The sequence below is a fragment of the Triticum dicoccoides genome, chromosome 3B (genome assembly GCF_002162155.2).
Source record: "Triticum dicoccoides isolate Atlit2015 ecotype Zavitan chromosome 3B, WEW_v2.0, whole genome shotgun sequence".
NCBI lineage: Eukaryota > Viridiplantae > Streptophyta > Magnoliopsida > Poales > Poaceae > Triticum > Triticum dicoccoides.
Genome location: NC_041385.1, coordinates 523,396,863 through 523,416,783, shown reverse-complemented (window position 1 = coordinate 523,416,783; position 19,921 = coordinate 523,396,863). Strand labels below are relative to the sequence as shown.

Sequence of the window (19,921 nt, the reverse complement as noted above, 5' to 3'; positions counted from 1 at the left end):
GATTCAGGCGCCGTCATACCCAGATCAACAGCAGAGACCGGATCACTGAACCCGCCCTCCGAGTTAGCTCTGTCGTGGCACCCAGAAAGAGACGCGAGAGAGGGGGTGGGTGCCGACGGCGACGTTGACGATTGCCTGGGAGGTGCGGAAGGCGGCGGCATGCGGCTGCAGCAGGCGCCGGGGCGCCGACCCCGCAACGTCTCCCATCGCGCCACCGCGGAGCATCAATCGGGGAGGTCACGCCGGGGGATCCCGGCCGATGGCTTGGCGCAGCTCACGACGCCGATAGGAGGAAGGAGAAAAAGCCATATGCGCACAGGCGGGACGAGCGAGACCACACCTGAAGAGAAAAGTGAAAAAAAAGGGAACTAACGACGGGATCACGCACAAGGCATATCGAGCGACCGAAGCGTGTGAGACCGGATCGGGCGGAGATCAGGTCGTTTGGCACTTTTACAATCTGCCACACGGTTGCCAATATACATATTTCAAAATATATAATGTAAAAGTATATAGATATAGATAGTTATTCGGAAAAATCTAGAAGAAAACAACAATCTTATGACTCCAAAGTCAAAAAGAAAGCGTTGTATGGTTTTGATACTGATTTCTGAGGTTCTTCCGTGATACCTTGGGACTAGCAAAGAGATCTGACACGATGAATCCAAACGAAACACTCTTCACCTGTCTCGCTTTCAGTTACCGTCTAGAGAAAAGTGGATGTAGACGCCACGTCCATCAAGAACTCGTGAAACGGCGAATCAACCTGTGATTGAGATGGTTAGGTGGACAGTGATATCCTCAACCCATCAGGGTTGAAATCCTGGTACTCGTATTACTTTTGGATTTATTTTAGGATTTTCGACGATGCGCTTTTAGTGGAAGGAGACGTTCCCGTCGACGACGAGGCGTCTACAGTTGCTTCATAAATTTCAAGATGATATGCCGGCTCAGTCTCTCGGAGGTGCTCGTAGGGGTAGGATGTGGCGCGTGTGCGTTCATAGAGGTGAGTGTATGCGCGTGTATATGAGAGCTTGTGTCTGTACTGATGCTAAAAAAAAAAGAACTCGTGAAACGCGACGTCAGACGACCCACCGTCTTTCACGGCGGCCACCGCCATCTCCTTGGCCGCCACGAGCCTCTCCCTCAGTTTGTTCCCTTCCTCAGACGCCATCACCAGCCTCACCTTCGCCGCCACCTCCTCTGCCTTGACCAATCCCTCCTCGTAGCCCTCCACCGCCACCCCGACCTTCATCTCCTCCACCACGTGCACCTTGTTCATCCTCTGTTCGCGTACAGCGGCCAGCAGATCATCGGCACGCCGGACACGATGCCCTCCAGCACCGAGTTCCACCCACAGTGCGTCACGAACGCGCCGACGGCTCCGTGACGCAACACCTCCGCCTGTGGCGCCCAGTTCTTCACCACGAAGCCCCTGCCAGCGGTCTCCTCCAAGAAACCCTCCGGGAACGACGCCTGCAAGTCCGGCTCGACCGACTCGTCCTTCTGCTCGGGAGGGCTGCGCACCACCCACAAGAACCTGTGCCCGGAGTCCTGTAACCCGCGTGCCACCTCGGCTAGCTGCGCCGCCGAGAAGGTGCCCAGGCTGCCGAAGCAGAGGAATACCACGGCCCGCTCCGGCTGCGCGTCAAGCCACTCGAGGCACGCATGTCTCCCGCCGGCGCCTCCTCCCGTTTGTCCAGGAAGGACTAGTGGGCCGATGCAGTAGACTGGCGGCGTTGGGCGACCAGGCGTGCAGAGGCCGTACCTGAGTGCTTCCAGCGCCCTCGCCTCCAACCAGTCGAAACTGTTCGCCAGAAAACCTCTTGCTTCCGGCATCCGCATGTGGTGGCGCAACCATTCCTTGGCGATATCGCTCTCCTGGTCCAGCATGGTGGTCGACATGTCCAGCGCGCGGATCGGCGGCACGCCAGGGAAGCGGAGCACCGTCTTGCCCATGTCCTTGAACGAGCACGGGGCGGCGGGGTAGTAGTACGGCAGGTGGAGCATGATGGCGAGGTCGCCGACCGCGGAGGCAAAGAAGAAGTACGCGGGGATGTCGAGCTCGGCGGCGACGTCGAGCGCGTCCACGCAGAACATGTCGACCACGATGGCGTCCACGGCGGGGAGGGTACGGACAGGGCCGGTCCTGAGATTTCGGGGGCCCAGGGCAAACTAAAAATTGGGGGCCCTTAATATATATACACTCATTGTATATACTATATCCATGTATATTTTTTTCTCAAAAAATGTATATATAAATTATTACCAGTAACACTTAAATGCATCCAAAATTAATATGTGTATCAAATAATTTATGCATATTACCTTAAATTCTTCTAACATTCCTCGATGCAAAGTCACATATGATGAGGTCGATGTCAATCCCATCCAATAATTTCTCCTCGATGCATAATGTAGCCAAACCATTTAACCTCTCTTGAGTCATTGTTGACCTCAAATAATTCTTCAATAATTCAAGTTCGAAAAGATTCTTTCGGGCCATGCGACCGTCACAAGCACAGTAAATAAGATGTGATAGACAATGAAGATATTAGGATACCAATCAAGTTCTCTGACATGCCCGAAAATCTCCATAGCAGACATTACGTCATCTGGCAAAGTGAATCTCATAATCATCAATTCAGAAATAAGATTGTATACCTCAACATCAAATGAACCATTCCCGCAAAAAAAAACATCAAATGAACCATTAACAGAGAAAGTTTCTGCTGCAACATTCTTCAAGTTCATTGTCACTTAATGACATCAGGGTGCCCGAGCTCAATAAAAATCCGAATATATCTTTAAACACCATGAGTTATCTGAATCTATCATTCAAATAAGTGATCTCCTTATATATCAATCAAAACGTTAAAATATTTCCTCTTACCCGAGGACGTCATAATAACACACACAATGCTGAAAACAAAACCATTTGTTCTATCAATTATTGAACAGTGCCGGCTATGCATCAAAGGATTTTTTTTTGTATCAATATTATTTGAATATACCTCAATACCTGACGGAGTGATGATCGAACTTCAGTGCACGTGCGTATACAATACACAGGGGTCTGCACAGCGCCTAGAGTCTGCATAAGATTGAGAAGAAAATAGTTGAGCAAATGCCAAACAGGGCCCGGAATTGAAATCAGCGGCGAACATACACAAATTAGGAAGGAAATTACCAGAGGGTTGGGGGCGGCGAGGCGCCCAGGCGGGAGTGCGTGCGTGCATGCACGGCGGCGTCGGCTGCCAGCAGCTAGGCTGGGACCTGGAATCGTTGCGTGACTCTGCCTGATGGAATGGTCGAACAGAATAGGAAGGAAATCGCCCATGCAGCTAATTGATCGCTCTTTTTTTTATGTGAAAGGAAATTCCGCTGATCGCTCGCTATCAAACACTCAATCGCTGGGATCGGGAGATCGAGCTGCCGCTCCGCGCGCGTCTGCCTAGTATGAGCCATAGGCCTATAGCCAACTATCGGGGCCCCCCTGGATTTTGGGGGCCCGGGGCGGCCGCCCCCCCTGCCCCTCCCCAGGGCCGGCCCTGGGTACGGAGAAATCCCCGCAGAGAGGGGTTGGCGGCGCGGAGCACGTCGGTGGTGCGCAGGACCGGGTGGGAGTAATGGTCCTTGCTGCAAGACGGCACTGGGAGGAGGCGGAACGTGATGGCTGGGTTGGCGGTGGAGAGGCGAGCCATTGCGTCTTCTGACACGGCGTCCTTGTCCGGTGGGTTCACGACGGCGATGGTGACGGCCTGCCCGCGGCGGAGGAAGACGTTAGCCAGCTCCACCATGGGGTTGAGGTGGCCCACGCCGAGCGAGGGATAGAGCACCACCGTCTTCTGCTTCACAGTAACCGAAACGGACATGCCTCTTGTCTTCGTGGCCTGTGGGGGAAATGAAATGTAGGAGTAGAAGAGATGAGATTACGAGCGCAAATGCACTGTGGCCACTTCTCGTCCAAATTTATGCGTGGCTAATCAGGCGAGCGGCCTGGGCATCTCGAGATCGGCGGGTGGGTCTTCTGGTTGGGTTGTGGGCCACAGAAGAACACGTATGCACCACTTCAGACGTGTCGGGACATACAGGACCTGATCTGTTTTTGCTTGATGTCCTAACTTTGTCATAAAATGCCGCATCATATAAAAAAGAACACTCCAACCAGTGCCAACGGGTAAAATAAAATATAAGTAAAACTGGCCAGCTAGACCGACAAGCCAATACCCACCCATAACCAAACAACACGTAGCACGCAAATGTGCACGTGTAATATACACACTCGTATCACATTAGTCGTGTCAGCTAGCCACCTATCCAACTTTCACACCGTGATCTAAAGTACTACAGTAGGAGAGAAAATTGAAGACACAAGGTAAAATACGGATGAAGATTTGTGGCACGCAAGTGCGGGGCACTCAGGTCCCTCATCCCGCCTTTTTTTCGATTGTTAAAGTTCTATATTTTTTAAAGAATTTTTTTAATTAAGTTTTGTTTTCATATTCGTGTTTCTCGTGACCAGTGATTTGACATAAGATCCATTTTTAATACATTTTGATAACTTAAAAAAATGTTAAGCTTCAATGTTGAAACTTAGTACGAGCAACCGATAAAAATCAATAATTTTGTGTTTACAATCAACAGAAAAAATTGTTTAAAATTATATCTCAGAAACTTGTTGAAACTTGGTATTCTTATATGCAAAAACTGTAAATTGCATTGTTGAAACTTGAAGGTTTTTGAGGGATTTTTATTTTACTATCTCCTCATGCAGGATTTAACTACTTCGCAAATTGTGCGAAAAATCAAACGGGCCAACTTGGCAGCGATTCACTCGAGTGACAAACACGGGCGTCGGACGAAAACCTCGCTCGGACAAGAGAAGCACAAGAGTCAGGTGTATTAATTGGAACGTTACTACTACCATCATTGGAGATTGGTGTTTCGGGCGACGACCATTACCTTTGTAGTGGGCCTGAACAATGGTCTTAAATCCTTTGTAACCTACTCCCTTCGTTTTGAAATAAATGATCCAATTTTATATTAACATTGTAATAAAGTTAGTACAAAGTTGAGTCATCTATTTTGAAACGGAGGGAGCAAGAGATAAGGGGCTGGGCGTATTCTATACAAGCCGCTCCTCATCTCTAAGACAAAGATCCGCATCATTTTTTCGAATCACAATCAACATCAGTCACGAGCCTGATAATGACATCACTATAACTACCTCCACCGCCTCCTTCACATGGAGCAAGAGGTGTAGTGGTGAGCGATTTGGACGCCGCTGACTTCCTCTGTAGCACAAGATTTGCAGAGTCTGCCTTGTCCATGGCCCAGAGCAGAACTTGAAGTGGATACTTCGCCTTGCCCCTTGAGAACAAGCGATCTTCTTCCTCGTCGTGCACCACCTCGACCACTGCCATCGCCTCCAAGTTCAGATAGCCCACGACCACGTACCACAAATGGATTTCGCGAAGCCTTGCGAGCTTCCCCGCGTTTCTGCCCGTCATCATTACCATCATCTCTTCCCTCGCGGGCAAATGCAAAACTCCAGTCAAACGATAGCCGCGATGGAGATGGCGACTGCCCTGGTGCGCGTACCCGCGCGGCCGCCGCCGCCTTGATCTCCTCGCTCCGGTCTGCTACGCGTCCGGCGTGCCCAGATCCGGCACCCCCGTGCCGCACTCTCTCCTTTCCTCCAGTCTGCCTCTCCGTTCATTCGCCCGCCATGGCTCCCCAAGCTCCGACGTCGGCGGCCTCCCCGACCTCTTGGGAACCTCCTGCCGGTGTCCTCCCTGCTTCAACGACGGCGCCCACTCCGGCCTTTCGGGCGCCTCCTGCCGGCGCCACCACCGGTACGACGACAGAGGCCGCCCCGGCCTCTCTGACTCCTTTTGACGGCACCACCACTGCTACAACGACGGAGGCCACCTCAGCCTGTTTGCCGCTGCCCTCTGTGAACGGCGCCGCCGCGACTTTCCTTGCCTTCCGCAAGGCCGACCCGGCCGTGCGGGGACGCCTGCAATTGCTGCGGCCCTCCACAACCAAGACGCGGGCCAGCTCCGATCCGAGCCTGGCGACTCCGACGCCTACCACGCCGCCTGTCGCTGCTGCCGAAGACGATGGTCTTCATGGAGCTCCCTTTGTTGGCCCCGATTTAGGTGCAGCCCCCGACGCCGTTGTGCGGACCCCGCAGCCGCCATTGGCCGTGTCGTGGGCTTCCCTCGCGGACAACGTCTGCAGCATTGATGATGAAGACGAGCTCGCCCCGCTGACGCTGTTGGTTGCCAGGTGCTCCAGTAGGGTGAGCGATCCGGCTGCCGCTGCTGTTGTCGCTACTGCTCCCGAGGCGTCTTTGGACCAGGGATGGGTGAAGGTGGGGGGCCGGCGTCGTTCGGCGTCGCCGATATTGGCTCTGGCTCCCCGGCCTATCCCTGCCTGGCTTCGCGGTCGATGCTGCAGATGCCTCGCCCCTGGACACCGGGCGGCGGTTTGCAGAGATCCCTTCCGATGCTCTCGTTGCTTGGAGAACGGTCATCGTGCTTGTGACTGTTGGGGAACGTTGCAGAAAATTAAAATTTTTCCTACGGTTTCACCAAGATCCATCTATGAGTTCATCTAAGCAACGAGTCTAGGGAGAGAGTTTGCATCTACATACCACTTGTAGATCGCGTGCGGAAGCTTGCAAGGTGATGATGTAGTCGTACTCGACGTGATCCAGATCACCGATGACCAGCGCCGAACGGACGGCACCTCCGCGTTCAACACACGTACGGGACGGGAGACGTCTCCTCCTTCTTGATCCAGCAAGGGGGAAGGAGAGGTTGATGAAGATCCAGCAGCACGACGGCGTGGTGGTGGATGCAGGGCGTCACAGCAGCAGGGCTTCGCCGAGACTACGAGGGAGAGACGTAACGGGGGGAGGTGGAGGCGCCAGGGGCTGGTGTATCAAGTCCCTCCTCTCCCCCACTATATATAGGGGTGCCAGGGGGGGCGCCGGCCCTAGTAGATGAGATCTACTAGGGGGGGCGGCGGCCTAGGGGAGGTTTCCCTCCCCCCCAAGGCACCTAGGGGTGCCTTCCACCACTAGGACTCCTCCTAGGGGGAAACCCTAGGCGCATGGGCCTATAGGGGCTGGTGCCCTTGGCCCATGATGGCCAAGGCGCACCCCCTACAGCCCATGTGGCCCCCCCGGGACAGGTGGCCCCACCCGGTGGACCCCCGGGACCCTTCCGGTGGTCCCGGTACAATACCGATAACCCCGAAACTTGTCCCGATGCCCGAAATAGCACTTCCTATATATAATTCTTTACCTCTGGACCATTCCGGAACTCCTCGTGACGTCCGGGATCTCATCCGGGACTCCGAACAACATTCGGGTTTCTGCATATACATATCTTCATAACCCTAGCGTCACCGAACCTTAAGTGTGTAGACCCTACGGGTTCGGGAGACATGCAGACATGACCGAGACGCTCTCAGTCAATAACCATCAGCGGGATCTGGATACCCATGATGGCTCCCACATGCTCCTCGATGTTGTCATCGGATGAACCACTATGTCGAGAATTCGATCAAACCCTGTATGCAATTCCCTTTGTCAATCGGTACGTTACTTGCCCGAGACTCGATCGTCGGTATCCCAATACCTTGTTCAGTCTCGTTACCGGCAAGTCACTTTACTCGTACCGTAATGCATGATCCCGTGTCCAACACCTTGGTCACATTGAGCTCAATATGATGATGCATTACCGAGTGGGCCCAGAGATACCTCTCCGTCATACGGAGTGACAAATCCCAGTCTCGATCCGTGTCAACCCAACAGCTACTTTCGGAGATACCTGTAATGCACCTTTATAGTCACCCAGTTACGTTGTGACGTTTGATACACCCAAGGCACTCTTACGGTATCCGGGAGTTACACGATCTCATGGTCGAAGGAAGAGATACTTGACACTTGCAAAGCTCTAGCAAAACGAACTACACGATCTTTTATGCTATGCTTAGGATTGGGTCTTGTCCATCACATCATTCTCCTAATGATGTGATCCCGTTATCAACGATATCCAATGTCCATAGTCAGGAAACCATGACTATCTGTTGATCACAATGAGCTGGTCAACTAGAGGCTTACCAGGGACATAGTGTGGTCTAAGTATTCACACGTGTATTACGATTTCCGGATAATACAGTTATAGCATGAATAAAAGACAATTATCATGAACAATGAAATATAATAATACTTTTATTATTGCCTCTAGGGCATATTTCCAACAGTCTCCCACTTGCACTAGAGTCACCAATCTAGTTACATTGTGATGAATCGAACACCCATAGAGTTCTGGTGTTGATCATGTTTTGCACGCGAGAGAGGTTTAGTCAGCGGATCTGCGACATTCAGATCCGTGTGCACTTTGCAAATCTCTATGTCTCCATCTTGAACATTTTCACGGATGGAGTTGAAACGACGCTTGATGTGCCTGGTCTTCTTGTGAAACCTGGGCTCCTTTGCGAGGGCAATAGCTCCAGTGTTGTCACAGAAGAGTTTGATCGGTCCCGACGCATTGGGTATGACTCCTAGGTCGGTGATGAACTCCTTCACCCAAATCGCTTCATGTGCTGCCTCCGAGGCTGCCATGTACTCCGCTTCACATGTAGATCCCGCCACGACGCTCTGCTTGCAGCTGCACCAGCTTACTGCTCCACCATTCAACATATACACGTATCCGGTTTGTGACTTAGAGTCATCCAGATCTGAGTCGAAGCTAGCGTCGACGTAACCCTTTACGACGAGCTCTTCGTCTCCTCCATAAACGAGAAACATGTCCTTTGTCCTTTTCAGGTACTTCAGGATATTCTTGACCGCTGTCCAGTGTTCCTTGCCGGGATTACTTTGGTATCTTGCTACCAAACTTACGGCAAGGTTTACATCGGGTCTGGTACACATCATGGCATACATAATAGATCCTATGGCTGAAGCATAGGAGATGACACTCATCTCTTCTTTATCTTTTGCCGTGGTCGGTGACTGAGCTGAGCTCAGTCTCATACCTTGTAACATAGGCAAGAACCCCTTCTTGGACTGATCCATTCTGAATCTCTTCAAAATCTTATCAAGGTATGTGCTTTGTGAAAGACCTATGAGGCGTCTCGATCTATCTCTATAGATCTTGATGCCTAATATATATGCAGCTTCTCCAAGGTCCTTCATTGAAAAACACTTATTCAAGTAGGCCTTAATGCTGTCCAGAAATTCTATATTATTTCCCATCAAGAGTATGTCATCTACATATAATATGAGAAATGCTACAGAGCTCCCACTCACTTTCTTGTAAACGCAGGCTTCTCCATAAGTCTGCATAAACCCAAACGCTTTGATCATCTCATCAAAGCGAATGTTCCAACTCCGAGATGCTTGCACCAGTCCATAAATGGATCGCTGGAGCTTGCATACTTTGTTAGCGTTCCGAGGATCGACAAAACCTTCCGGCTGCATCATATACAGTTCTTCCTTAAGATGCCCGTTAAGGAATGCTGTTTTGACGTCCATCTGCCATATCTCATAATCATAGTATGCGGCAATTGCTAACATGATTCGGACGGACTTTAGCTTCGCTACGGGAGAGAATGTCTCATCGTAGTCAATCCCTTGAACCTGTCGATAACCCTTAGCGACAAGTCGAGCTTTATAGATGGTAACATTACCATCCGCATCCGTCTTCTTCTTAAAGATCCATTTGTTTTCTATCGCTCGCCGATCATTGGGCAAGTCTGTCAAAGTCCATACTTTGTTTTCATACATGGATTCTATCTCGGATTTCATGGCTTCAAGCCGTTTGTTGGAATCCGGGCCCGCCATTGCTTCTTCATAGTTCGAAGGTTCATTGTTGTCTAACAACATGATTTCCAGGACAGGGTTGCCGTACCACTCTGGTGCGGAACGTGTCCTTGTGGACCTACGAAGTTCAGCAGTAACCTGATCCGAAGTACCTTGATCATTATCATGGATTTCCTCTTCAGTTGGTGTGGGCATCACAGGAACGGTTTCCTGTGCTGCGTCACTATCCCGCTCAAGAGGTAGTACTTCATCGAGTTCTACTTTCCTCCCACTTACTTCTTTCGAGAGAAACTCTTTTTCCAGAAAGCATCCGTTCTTGGCAACAAAGATCTTGCCTTCGGATCTTAAGTAGAAGGTATACCCTACAGTTTCCTTAGGGTATCCTATGAATACGCATTTTTCCGACTTGGGTTCGAGCTTTTCAGGTTGAAGTTTCTTGACATAAGCTTCGCATCCCCAAACTTTTAGAAACGACAGCTTAGGTTTCTTTCCAAACCATAATTCATACGGTGTCGTCTCAACGGATTTAGACGGTGCCCTATTTAAAGTGAATGTAGCTGTCTCTAGAGCGTATCCCCAAAATGATAGTGGTAAATCGGTAAGAGACATCATAGACCGCACCATATCCAATAGAGTGCGATTACGACGTTCGGACACACCGTTTCGCTGAGGTGTTCCAGGCGGTGTGAGCTGTGAAACGATTCCACATTTCTTTAAGTGTGTACCAAATTCGTGACTTAAGTATTCTCCTCCACGATCTGATCGTAAGAATTTTATCTTTCGGTCACGTTGATTCTCCACCTCATTCTGAAATTCCTTGAACTTTTCAAAGGTCTCAGACTTGTGTTTCATTAAGTAGACATACCCATATCTACTCAAGTCATCTGTGAGAGTGAGAACATAACGATATCCTCCGCGAGCCTCAACGCTCATTGGACCGCACACATCGGTATGTATGATTTCCAACAAGTTGGTTGCTCGCTCCATTGTTCCGGAGAACGGAGTCTTGGTCATTTTACCTAAGAGGCATGGTTCGCACGTGTCAAACGATTCATAATCAAGAGACTCTAAAAGTCCATCGGCATGGAGCTTCTTCATGCGCTTGACACCAATGTGACCAAGGCGGCAGTGCCACAAGTATGTGGGACTATCGTTATCAACTTTAAATCTTTTGGCATCTACACTATGAACATGTGTAATATCACGCTCGAGATTCATTAAGAGTAAACCATTGACCATCGGAGCATGACCATAAAACATATCTCTCATATAAATCGAACAACCATTATTCTCAGACTTAAATGAGTAGCCATCTCGTATTAAACGAGATCCAGATACAATGTTCATGCTCAAACTTGGCACTAAATAACAATTATTAAGGTTCAAAACTAATCCCGTAGGTAAATGTAGAGGCAGCGTGCCGACGGCGATCACATCGACTCTGGAACCATTCCCGACGCGCATCGTCCTCGTCCTTCGCCAGTCTCCATTTATTCCGCAGCTCCTGCTGTGAGTTACAAATATGAGCAACGGCACCGGTATCAAATACCCAGGAGTTACTACGAGTACTGGTAAGGTACACATCAATCACATGTATATCAAATATACCTTTGGTGTTGCCGGCCTTCTTATCCGCTAAGTATTTGGGGCAGTTCCGCTTCCAGTGACCCTTCCCCTTGCAATAAAAGCACTCAGTCTCAGGCTTGGGTCCATTCTTTGACTTCTTCCCGGTAACTGGCTTACCAGGCGCGGCAACATCTTTGCCGTCCTTCTTGAAGTTCTTCTTACCCTTGCCCTTCTTGAACTTAGTGGTCTTATTGACCATCAACACTTGATGTTCTTTCTTGATTTCAGCCTCTGCTGACTTCAGCATCGAGAACACTTCAGGAATGGTCTTTTCCATTCCCTGCATGTTGTAGTTCATCACAAAGCTCTTGTAGCTTGGTGGGAGCGACTGGAGGATTCTGTCAATGACCGCCTCATCTGGGAAGTTAATGTTCAGCTAGGTCATACGGTTGTGCAACCCAGACATCTTCAGGATGTGCTCACTGACAGAACTGTTCTCCTCCATCTTACAACTGTAGAACTTGTCGGAGACATCATATCTCTTGACCCGGGCATGAGCTTGAAAAACTAGTTTCAGCTCTTCGAACATCTCATATGCTCCGTGATGCTCAAAACGCTTTTGGAGCCCCGGTTCTAAGCTGTAAAGCATGCCGCACTGAACGAGGGAGTAATCATCAGCGCGAGACTGCCAAGCATTCATAATGTCTTGGTTCTCTGGGACGGGAGCGTCACCTAGCGGTCCTTCTAGGACATATTGTTTCCTGGCAGCTATGAGGATGATCCTCAGGTTCCGAACCCAGTCCGTATAGTTGCTGCCATCATCTTTCAGCTTGGTTTTCTCTAGGAACGCGTTGAAGTTCATGTTGACATTAGCGTTGGCCATTGATCTACAAGACATATTTGCAAAGGTTTTAGACTAAGTTCATGATAATAAAGTTCTAATCAAATTATGAACTCCCACTTAGATTAGACATCCCTTTAGTCATCTAAGTGTTACACGATCCGAGTCGACTAGCCCGTGTCCGATCATCACGTGAGACGGACTAGTCATCGTCGGTGAACATTTTCATGTTGATCGTATCTTCCATACGACTCGTGTTCGACCTTTCGGTCTCCGTGTTCCGAGGCCATGTCTGCACATGCTAGGCTCGTCAAGTTAACCCTAAGTGTTTTCGCTGTGTAAAACTGTCTTACACCCGTTGTATGTGAACGTCAGAATCCATCACACCCGATCATCACGTGGTGCTTAGAAACGACGAACTGTAGCAACGGTGCACAGTTAGGGGAGAACACTTCTTGAAATTTTATAAGGGATCATCTTATTTACTACCGTCGTCCTAAGTAAACAAGATGCATAATACATAATAAACATCACATGCAATTATATAGTTGTGACATGATATGGCCAATATCATATAGCTCCATTGATCTTCATCTTCGGGGCTCCATGATCATCTTGTCACCGGCTTGACACCATGATCTCCATCATCATGATCTCCATCATCGTGTCTTCATGAAGTTGTCACGCCAACGACTACTTCTACTTCTATGACTAACGTTTAGCAATAAAGTAAAGTAGTTTACATGACGTTATTTAATGACACGCAGGTCATACAAAAAATAATGACAACTCCTATGGCTCCTGCCGGTTGTCATACTCATCGACATGCAAGTCGTGAATCCTATTACAAAGAACATGATCTCATACATCACAATTCATCATTCATCACAACTTCTGGCCATATCACATCACATGATCAATCGCTGCAAAAACAAGTTAGACGTCCTCTAATTTTTGTTGCATCTTTTACGTGGCTGCAATTGGGTTCTAGCAAGAACGTTTTCTTACCTACGAATCACCACAACGTGATTTTGTCAACTTCTATTTACCCTTCATAAGGGCCCTGTTCATCGATTCCGCTCCAACTAAGGTGGGAGAGACAGACACCCGCCAGCCACCTTATGCAACTTGTGCATGTCAGTCGGTGGAACCGGTCTCACGTAAGAGTACGTGTAAGGTTGGTCCGGGCCGCTTCATCCCACAATACCGTTGAGCAAGAAAAGACTAGTAGAGGCAAGTAAGATGACAAAATCCACGCCCACAACAAAGTTGTGTTCTACTCGTGCAAAGAGAACTACGCATAGACCTAGCTCATGATGCCACTGTTGGGGAACGTTGCAGAAAATTAAAATTTTTCCTATGGTTTCACCAAGATCCATCTATGAGTTCATCTAAGCAACGAGTCTAGGGAGAGAGTTTGCATCTACATACCACTTGTAGATCGCGTGCGGAAGCTTGCAAGGTGATGATGTAGTCGTACTCGACGTGATCCAGATCACCGATGACCAGCGCCGAACGGACGGCACCTCCGCGTTCAACACACGTACGGGACGGGAGACGTCTCCTCCTTCTTGATCCAGCAAGGGGGAAGGAGAGGTTGATGAAGATCCAGCAGCACGACGGCGTGGTGGTGGATGTAGGGCGTCACAACAGCAGGGCTTCGCCGAGACTACGAGGGAGAGACGTAACGGGGGGAGGTGGAGGCGCCAGGGGCTGGTGTATCAAGTCCCTCCTCTCCCCCACTATATATAGGGGTGCCAGGGGGGGCGCCGGCCCTAGTAGATGAGATCTACTAGGGGGGCGGCGGCCTAGGGGAGGTTTCCCTCCCCCCCAAGGCACCTAGGGGTGCCTTCCACCACTAGGACTCCTCCTAGGGGGAAACCCTAGGCGCATGGGCCTATAGGGGCTGGTGCCCTTGGCCCATGATGGCCAAGGCGCACCCCCTACAGCCCATGTGGCCCCCCCGGGACAGGTGGCCCCACCCGGTGGACCCCCGGGACCCTTCCGGTGGTCCCGGTACAATACCGATAACCCCGAAACTTGTCCCGATGCCCGAAATAGCACTTCCTATATATAATTCTTTACCTCCGGACCATTCCGGAACTCCTCGTGACGTCCGGGATCTCATCCGGGACTCCGAATAACATTCGGGTTTCTGCATATACATATCTTCATAACCCTAGCGTCACCGAACCTTAAGTGTGTAGACCCTACGGGTTCGGGAGACATGCAGACATGACCGAGACGCTCTCAGTCAATAACCATCAGCGGGATCTGGATACCCATGATGGCTCCCACATGCTCCTCGATGTTGTCATCGGATGAACCACTATGTCGAGGATTCGATCAAACCCTGTATGCAATTCCCTTTGTCAATCGGTACGTTACTTGCCCGAGACTCGATCGTCGGTATCCCAATACCTTGTTCAGTCTCGTTACCGGCAAGTCACTTTACTCGTACCGTAATGCATGATCCCGTGTCCAACACCTTGGTCACATTGAGCTCAATATGATGATGCATTACCGAGTGGGCCCAGAGATACCTCTCCGTCATACGGAGTGACAAATCCCAGTCTCGATCCGTGTCAACCCAACAGCTACTTTCGGAGATACCTGTAATGCACCTTTATAGTCACCCAGTTACGTAGTGACGTTTGATACACCCAAGGCACTCTTACGGTATCCGGGAGTTACACGATCTCATGGTCGAAGGAAGAGATACTTGACACTTGCAAAGCTCTAGCAAAACGAACTACACGATCTTTTATGCTATGCTTAGGATTGGGTCTTGTCCATCACATCATTCTCCTAATGATGTGATCCCGTTATCAACGACATCCAATGTCCATAGTCAGGAAACCATGACTATCTGTTGATCACAACGAGCTGGTCAACTAGAGGCTTACCAGGGACATAGTGTGGTCTAAGTATTCACACGTGTATTACGATTTCCGGATAATACAGTTATAGCATGAATAAAAGACAATTATCATGAACAATGAAATATAATAATACTTTTATTATTGCCTCTAGGGCATATTTCCAACAGTGACTGCCGCAACCCATGACGTTCTCTCAGCTCTCTGGCATATCTTGTTGTCCCGCCCGTCTCTCGCCTTGGCATCCAACATTGTCAACCTCCTACTCCAAGAGAGGCCCAATTAAAATCCACACTCCCTTCCGTTGCGCTTCACCGTGGATCTTGGGCGTCTGTGGTTTCTGCTTCCGCTAGCCCGGCATCCCCATCCATTGATGTGCTTCAGACCGCTCTGGCTGATCAGACCGAGTTGCTTCAGGGTTGGCAGACACGTATTGAGAGCTTCCTGGAACGGGCTGAGGCTGCTTTGAGCAGGCTCTCCTTTTTGCCGGCTACGTTTCTGGCCACGCAGATACCACTCCCTCATGTTGGCTCCACGGAGGACGAAGGGGCAGATCCTTATGGTTGTTTCTCCCCTCGTGTTCGGGACAATTCATCATTGATGTCTGCTTCGTCTATTGTGCATGTCAATGTGGGCGAGTCCATCGCCGTGCTTGCGACTCCGGTGCTACAGCTCATGCCCGAGCTTCGGGATATATGTTCGAGCCCTGCTTCTCCTCTGTCCTTGGAGCGGTTGGAAGTGGACTCGTCGACAACCTTGTGTGAGGGGCATGTTTTGCCTTTGTCGTGTGAGCAACTGGAGGCGCCGAAGTCCATTGTGTCGATGGTTCCTGTGGTGGAGGATGATGTGTTGGGGGTTCCTCGGGCCGATGATGTCGATGCGGCCGGTTTGTTGGTGCCTGCCCCTAGTAGGAGCCCCTTGGTTGATGACAACTACATCAAGAAGTACAATGAGTTCTATGATTTTCTTGACAAATGGGTGGCGGATCAGTCTGGACCCGGCATCACAAGTGGTTGCCTCCCCAAGAAGAAACCCAATAGGAAGAAAGCAAAGAGAAACAAAAGCAAGAAGGGCGGTGTTATTCGGAAGACGCCCACGATTTCATGATGGAGGGTGCTCCGTTTTTATCGTGGTCGATGTTCTTGTGTGAAGCTCCGCTGTGTTGTACAAGTGTCAAGGGTTTCGGTTGTGGTGCATTGGGAGGGCCACATGTGCGGTCACGGTGTTTCCTGTTCTGTGAGTAGTACGACCTTGGGTTGTTTGTATCGGTTTTTGCCCGGTTTTCCAAAAATTAACTCGGCAATTCTCTTCTTCTTAATTAATTTATGAGGCAAATCTTTTGCCTCCGTTTCAAAAAAAATCTCTTCCCTCGCCATCGCCATCGATCAAGTTCGAGCCCGAGTGAGAAAAGATGTATCTAGCAGAGAAGCGCAGGAGGAAGCCGCAAGCTACAAATGAAAAGAGATGAGAGCACCTTGCTGCAGATACGGATTGATGCGTCGTCAACTCTACACCCACCACCTTGCTCAGGGATCGAGGCAAGCGCCACACCGGATTCGATGACCTCTTCGAGCCTTGCCAAGTGACAAGGAAAATGTTTAGTGTTGCCTAGTACATAATGTCCTCCTGCTTGACACGGACGGGTAACCCACGGCGTGGCCCATGTCATCGAGGATGAACAATTATTGCTCCACTGCTCATCGGAGGATGGCTCCACGCCGGTAGACCAACAAGCCAGGCACTTGGAGGTCGGGAACGTACAGCGTCGCTGATACTTCTCCAACATATTTATAATATTTAATGGTTTTGTGCTATTATATTATCAATTTTAAATGCTTTATATGTATTTTATGCTATTTTATATCATTATTTGGGACTAACATGTTAACCCAGTGTCCAGTGTTAGTTCCTGTTTTTTGCTTGTTTTTAGCTTTTTAGAAAATCAATACCAAACGAAGTCCAAACATGATGAAATTTTCGGTGATTTTTCTGGACCAGAAGGGACCCAAGAAGGTTCGGGAGGAGGCCAGAAGACTTAAGGGAGAACCAGGAGCTCATAGGGCGCGCCCCAAAGGGTAGGCGCCCCCCTGAGCTCGTGGGCCTCATGTAGCTCTGTTTGACCTAATTCCATCTCTATAAATTGACATATATTCCCAAACCAACACAAAGCCATCTGAAACACTTTTTCCACCAACGCAAGCTTTTGTTCTTCCACGATCTCATCTGGAGACCTTTTCAGTTACTCTGTCGGAGGGGGAATAAATCAAGGAGGGCTTGTACATCATCCTTACCGCCTACCGATGATGCGTGAGTAGTTCGCCACAGACCTACGGGTCCATAGCTTGTAGCTAGATACCTTCTTCTCTCTCGTTGATCTTCAAGACCATGTTCTCCTCGATCTTCTTGGAGTTCTATCCGATGTAATCTTTTTGTTTGTTGTAATCCGATGAATTGTGGGTTTATGATCAGATTATTCATTGGAAGTAATTGAGTCTTTTCTGAACTTTATTATGCATGATTGTTATAGCTTTGTATTTCTATCCGATCTATCAGTTTGGTTTGGCCAACTAGATTAATTTTTCAATCTTGTGGTGTCCTCAGCCATTGATAGGAGGGGTAGTGAATCACATATTGTATTGTTGTTGTTAAGGGTAAAACGGCAGGGTTTATTCATATTGATTAGGTTTACTTTGTCTACATCATGTCATCTTGATTACGGTGTTACTCTAGTTGTCATGAACTTAATACCATAGATGCATGCTGGATAACAGTCGATTTGTGAAGTAATAGTAGTAGATGCAGATAGGAGTCGGTCTACTGGTCACAGACGTGATGCCTATATACATGATCATTGGCATGAATACGTCATAACTATGCACGTTTCTATCAACTGCCCAACAATAATTTGTTTACTCATTGTATGCTTTGTGTTCGAGAGAGAGGTCTCTAGTGAAACCTATGCCCCCCAGGTCTAGTCTAATCATATTATAAAAAACCAAAAAAATACTTTGTTGCAATTTATTTACTTGTATTTTGTTTTGGAATTTATCTATCTACCTATAAAAGATTTAATCCTTGGAAGTAATGAGTTCAAGGGGATTGATAACCCTCTTGCCCACGTTGGGTGCAAGTATTTATTTTTGTGTGTGTAGGTGTTGTTCATGATGATTTGCACGATTCTCCTATTGGCTCGATAAACATTGGTTATGTACTTACCTCTACTCTGTTGCTTCACCGTTCCTCTTCGGGGAAAATTCCAGCGCAACTCACAACTAGCAGAAAAAAATTCTGGCGCCGTTGCCGAGGAAACATCATCAAATCTCATCAAGTACCTTCACTCAAACTATCATCTTGCTCTACTTTTTATTTGCATTTGTCTCTCTTTTTCATCTCACTCCACTTATCTAAAAAAATACAAAAATATTTTTACTTTGCTTGTTTTCTTGCCTTTCTTGAAGTCGCTATCATGTCTGGATTCGAGAAAATTATTGTTGAAAGTGCTAGTGAAGATAGTACTAGTGAGTCTCTTGAGGAAAAACCTAAATTACCTGATCTTAACAATGATCCTCTTTTAGAATGAACTTCCTCGTGATGAAATCCCCAAGGTCTTTAAAATTTAAACTTATCATGTGAGTAGCGGAAAAATTATTGGGAAGAACATTATCCAAGAATTCTTTAATTGCACGGGAGTCATACCATTAATTAAAGGATCTATACTTGATAAAAATAATTGCTATGTGGATGCTATTGCTATGCTTATGGTCAAATTGGAAAGAAAAATCTTGCATATTCATCCCGTCTTACAAAAGATATTCTTTGAACTTTCCAATATCCATAATCTTAGGGCTAAAATGATTGCTACTATCATCTTTATGCATGAATTTGATTATATAATTAGAGAAGCTAGGGACATCTTTGTCTTTTATAAAATAGATTTGGAGTATCCTCCAATAGAAGAAATCCTCCATGATAAGGATAGTATACATAGGTTGGAATCTAAGGATTATTTTTCTTATGGTGAAAATATTAGGAGGAGAGTTCCTTATGCCGAATTAATCAAAACTTTGTACCACAATACTTGTGATAAATTTGAATGGATCACTAAGGGAATTGAGGAGGAATTTAGTAATGAATGGTTTGAAGGTACAACTAGAGATCCTACTGATGATGAAATACATGTTTTGTATAAGGATCTTTATGGTGATGATTCGGAGTTTGAAGTAATGAATGTTAAAATTAACGAACAAAGTCCCTTCAATTATTTAAGTTCTCCTACTAGAAAAATAGAACATGAGAGTAGAGAATTAATGATATTATTTTTGAAGATTTGATTAAGAAGGATTTGTAGGATGATAATACTTGAAACATTGCATTATGCCTAGCTAGGGGCGTAAAACAATAGCGCTTGTTGGGAGGCAGCCCAATAGTTATCTTAAATTTTTGCTTTTACTTTTTATTTTGGTGTGCTGACATAATTATTGCTACTTTAATGATTGTTTTTATGTTTTAATTAGTGTTTGTGTCAAGTAAAGCCTTTGGGATGATTTGGACGATAGTCGACTTGATTCTGTGAAAAAATAGAAACTTTTGCTTTGAGTCCAGGAATTACTAAAATTCAGTGGAACATGATTTTGATTTGAAATTTTTACACATGATTGATACAAAAATTGCCCAGGTTTTCCTAATGTTTCAGATTGGAGTTACATAAGCATTATTTTTGTTTAGATCATTAAGACCGTTTTAGGCAGATTCTGTTTTTATTGCATACTTTACTTGTTTACTATGGATTATATC

The 19,921-nt window shown here is 47.7% G+C and overlaps 1 protein-coding gene and 1 pseudogene across 1 annotated transcript in view; one reads left to right on the top strand and one right to left on the bottom strand.

Annotated features, from left to right (window-relative positions):
* Positions 1-1,051: 1,051 nt before the first annotated feature.
* LOC119279622 lies at positions 1,052-3,815 on the bottom strand (annotated as a pseudogene).
* Positions 3,816-5,731: 1,916 nt separating this feature from the next.
* LOC119279621 (leucine-rich repeat extensin-like protein 5) overlaps positions 5,732-19,921 on the top strand; it is a 21,949-nt gene continuing 7,759 nt past the window's right edge. Inside the window, exon 1 of the mRNA XM_037560805.1 lies at positions 5,732-6,294. Coding sequence (XP_037416702.1) covers positions 5,732-6,294 — 563 coding nt within the window. The remainder of the gene's footprint in view (positions 6,295-19,921) is intronic.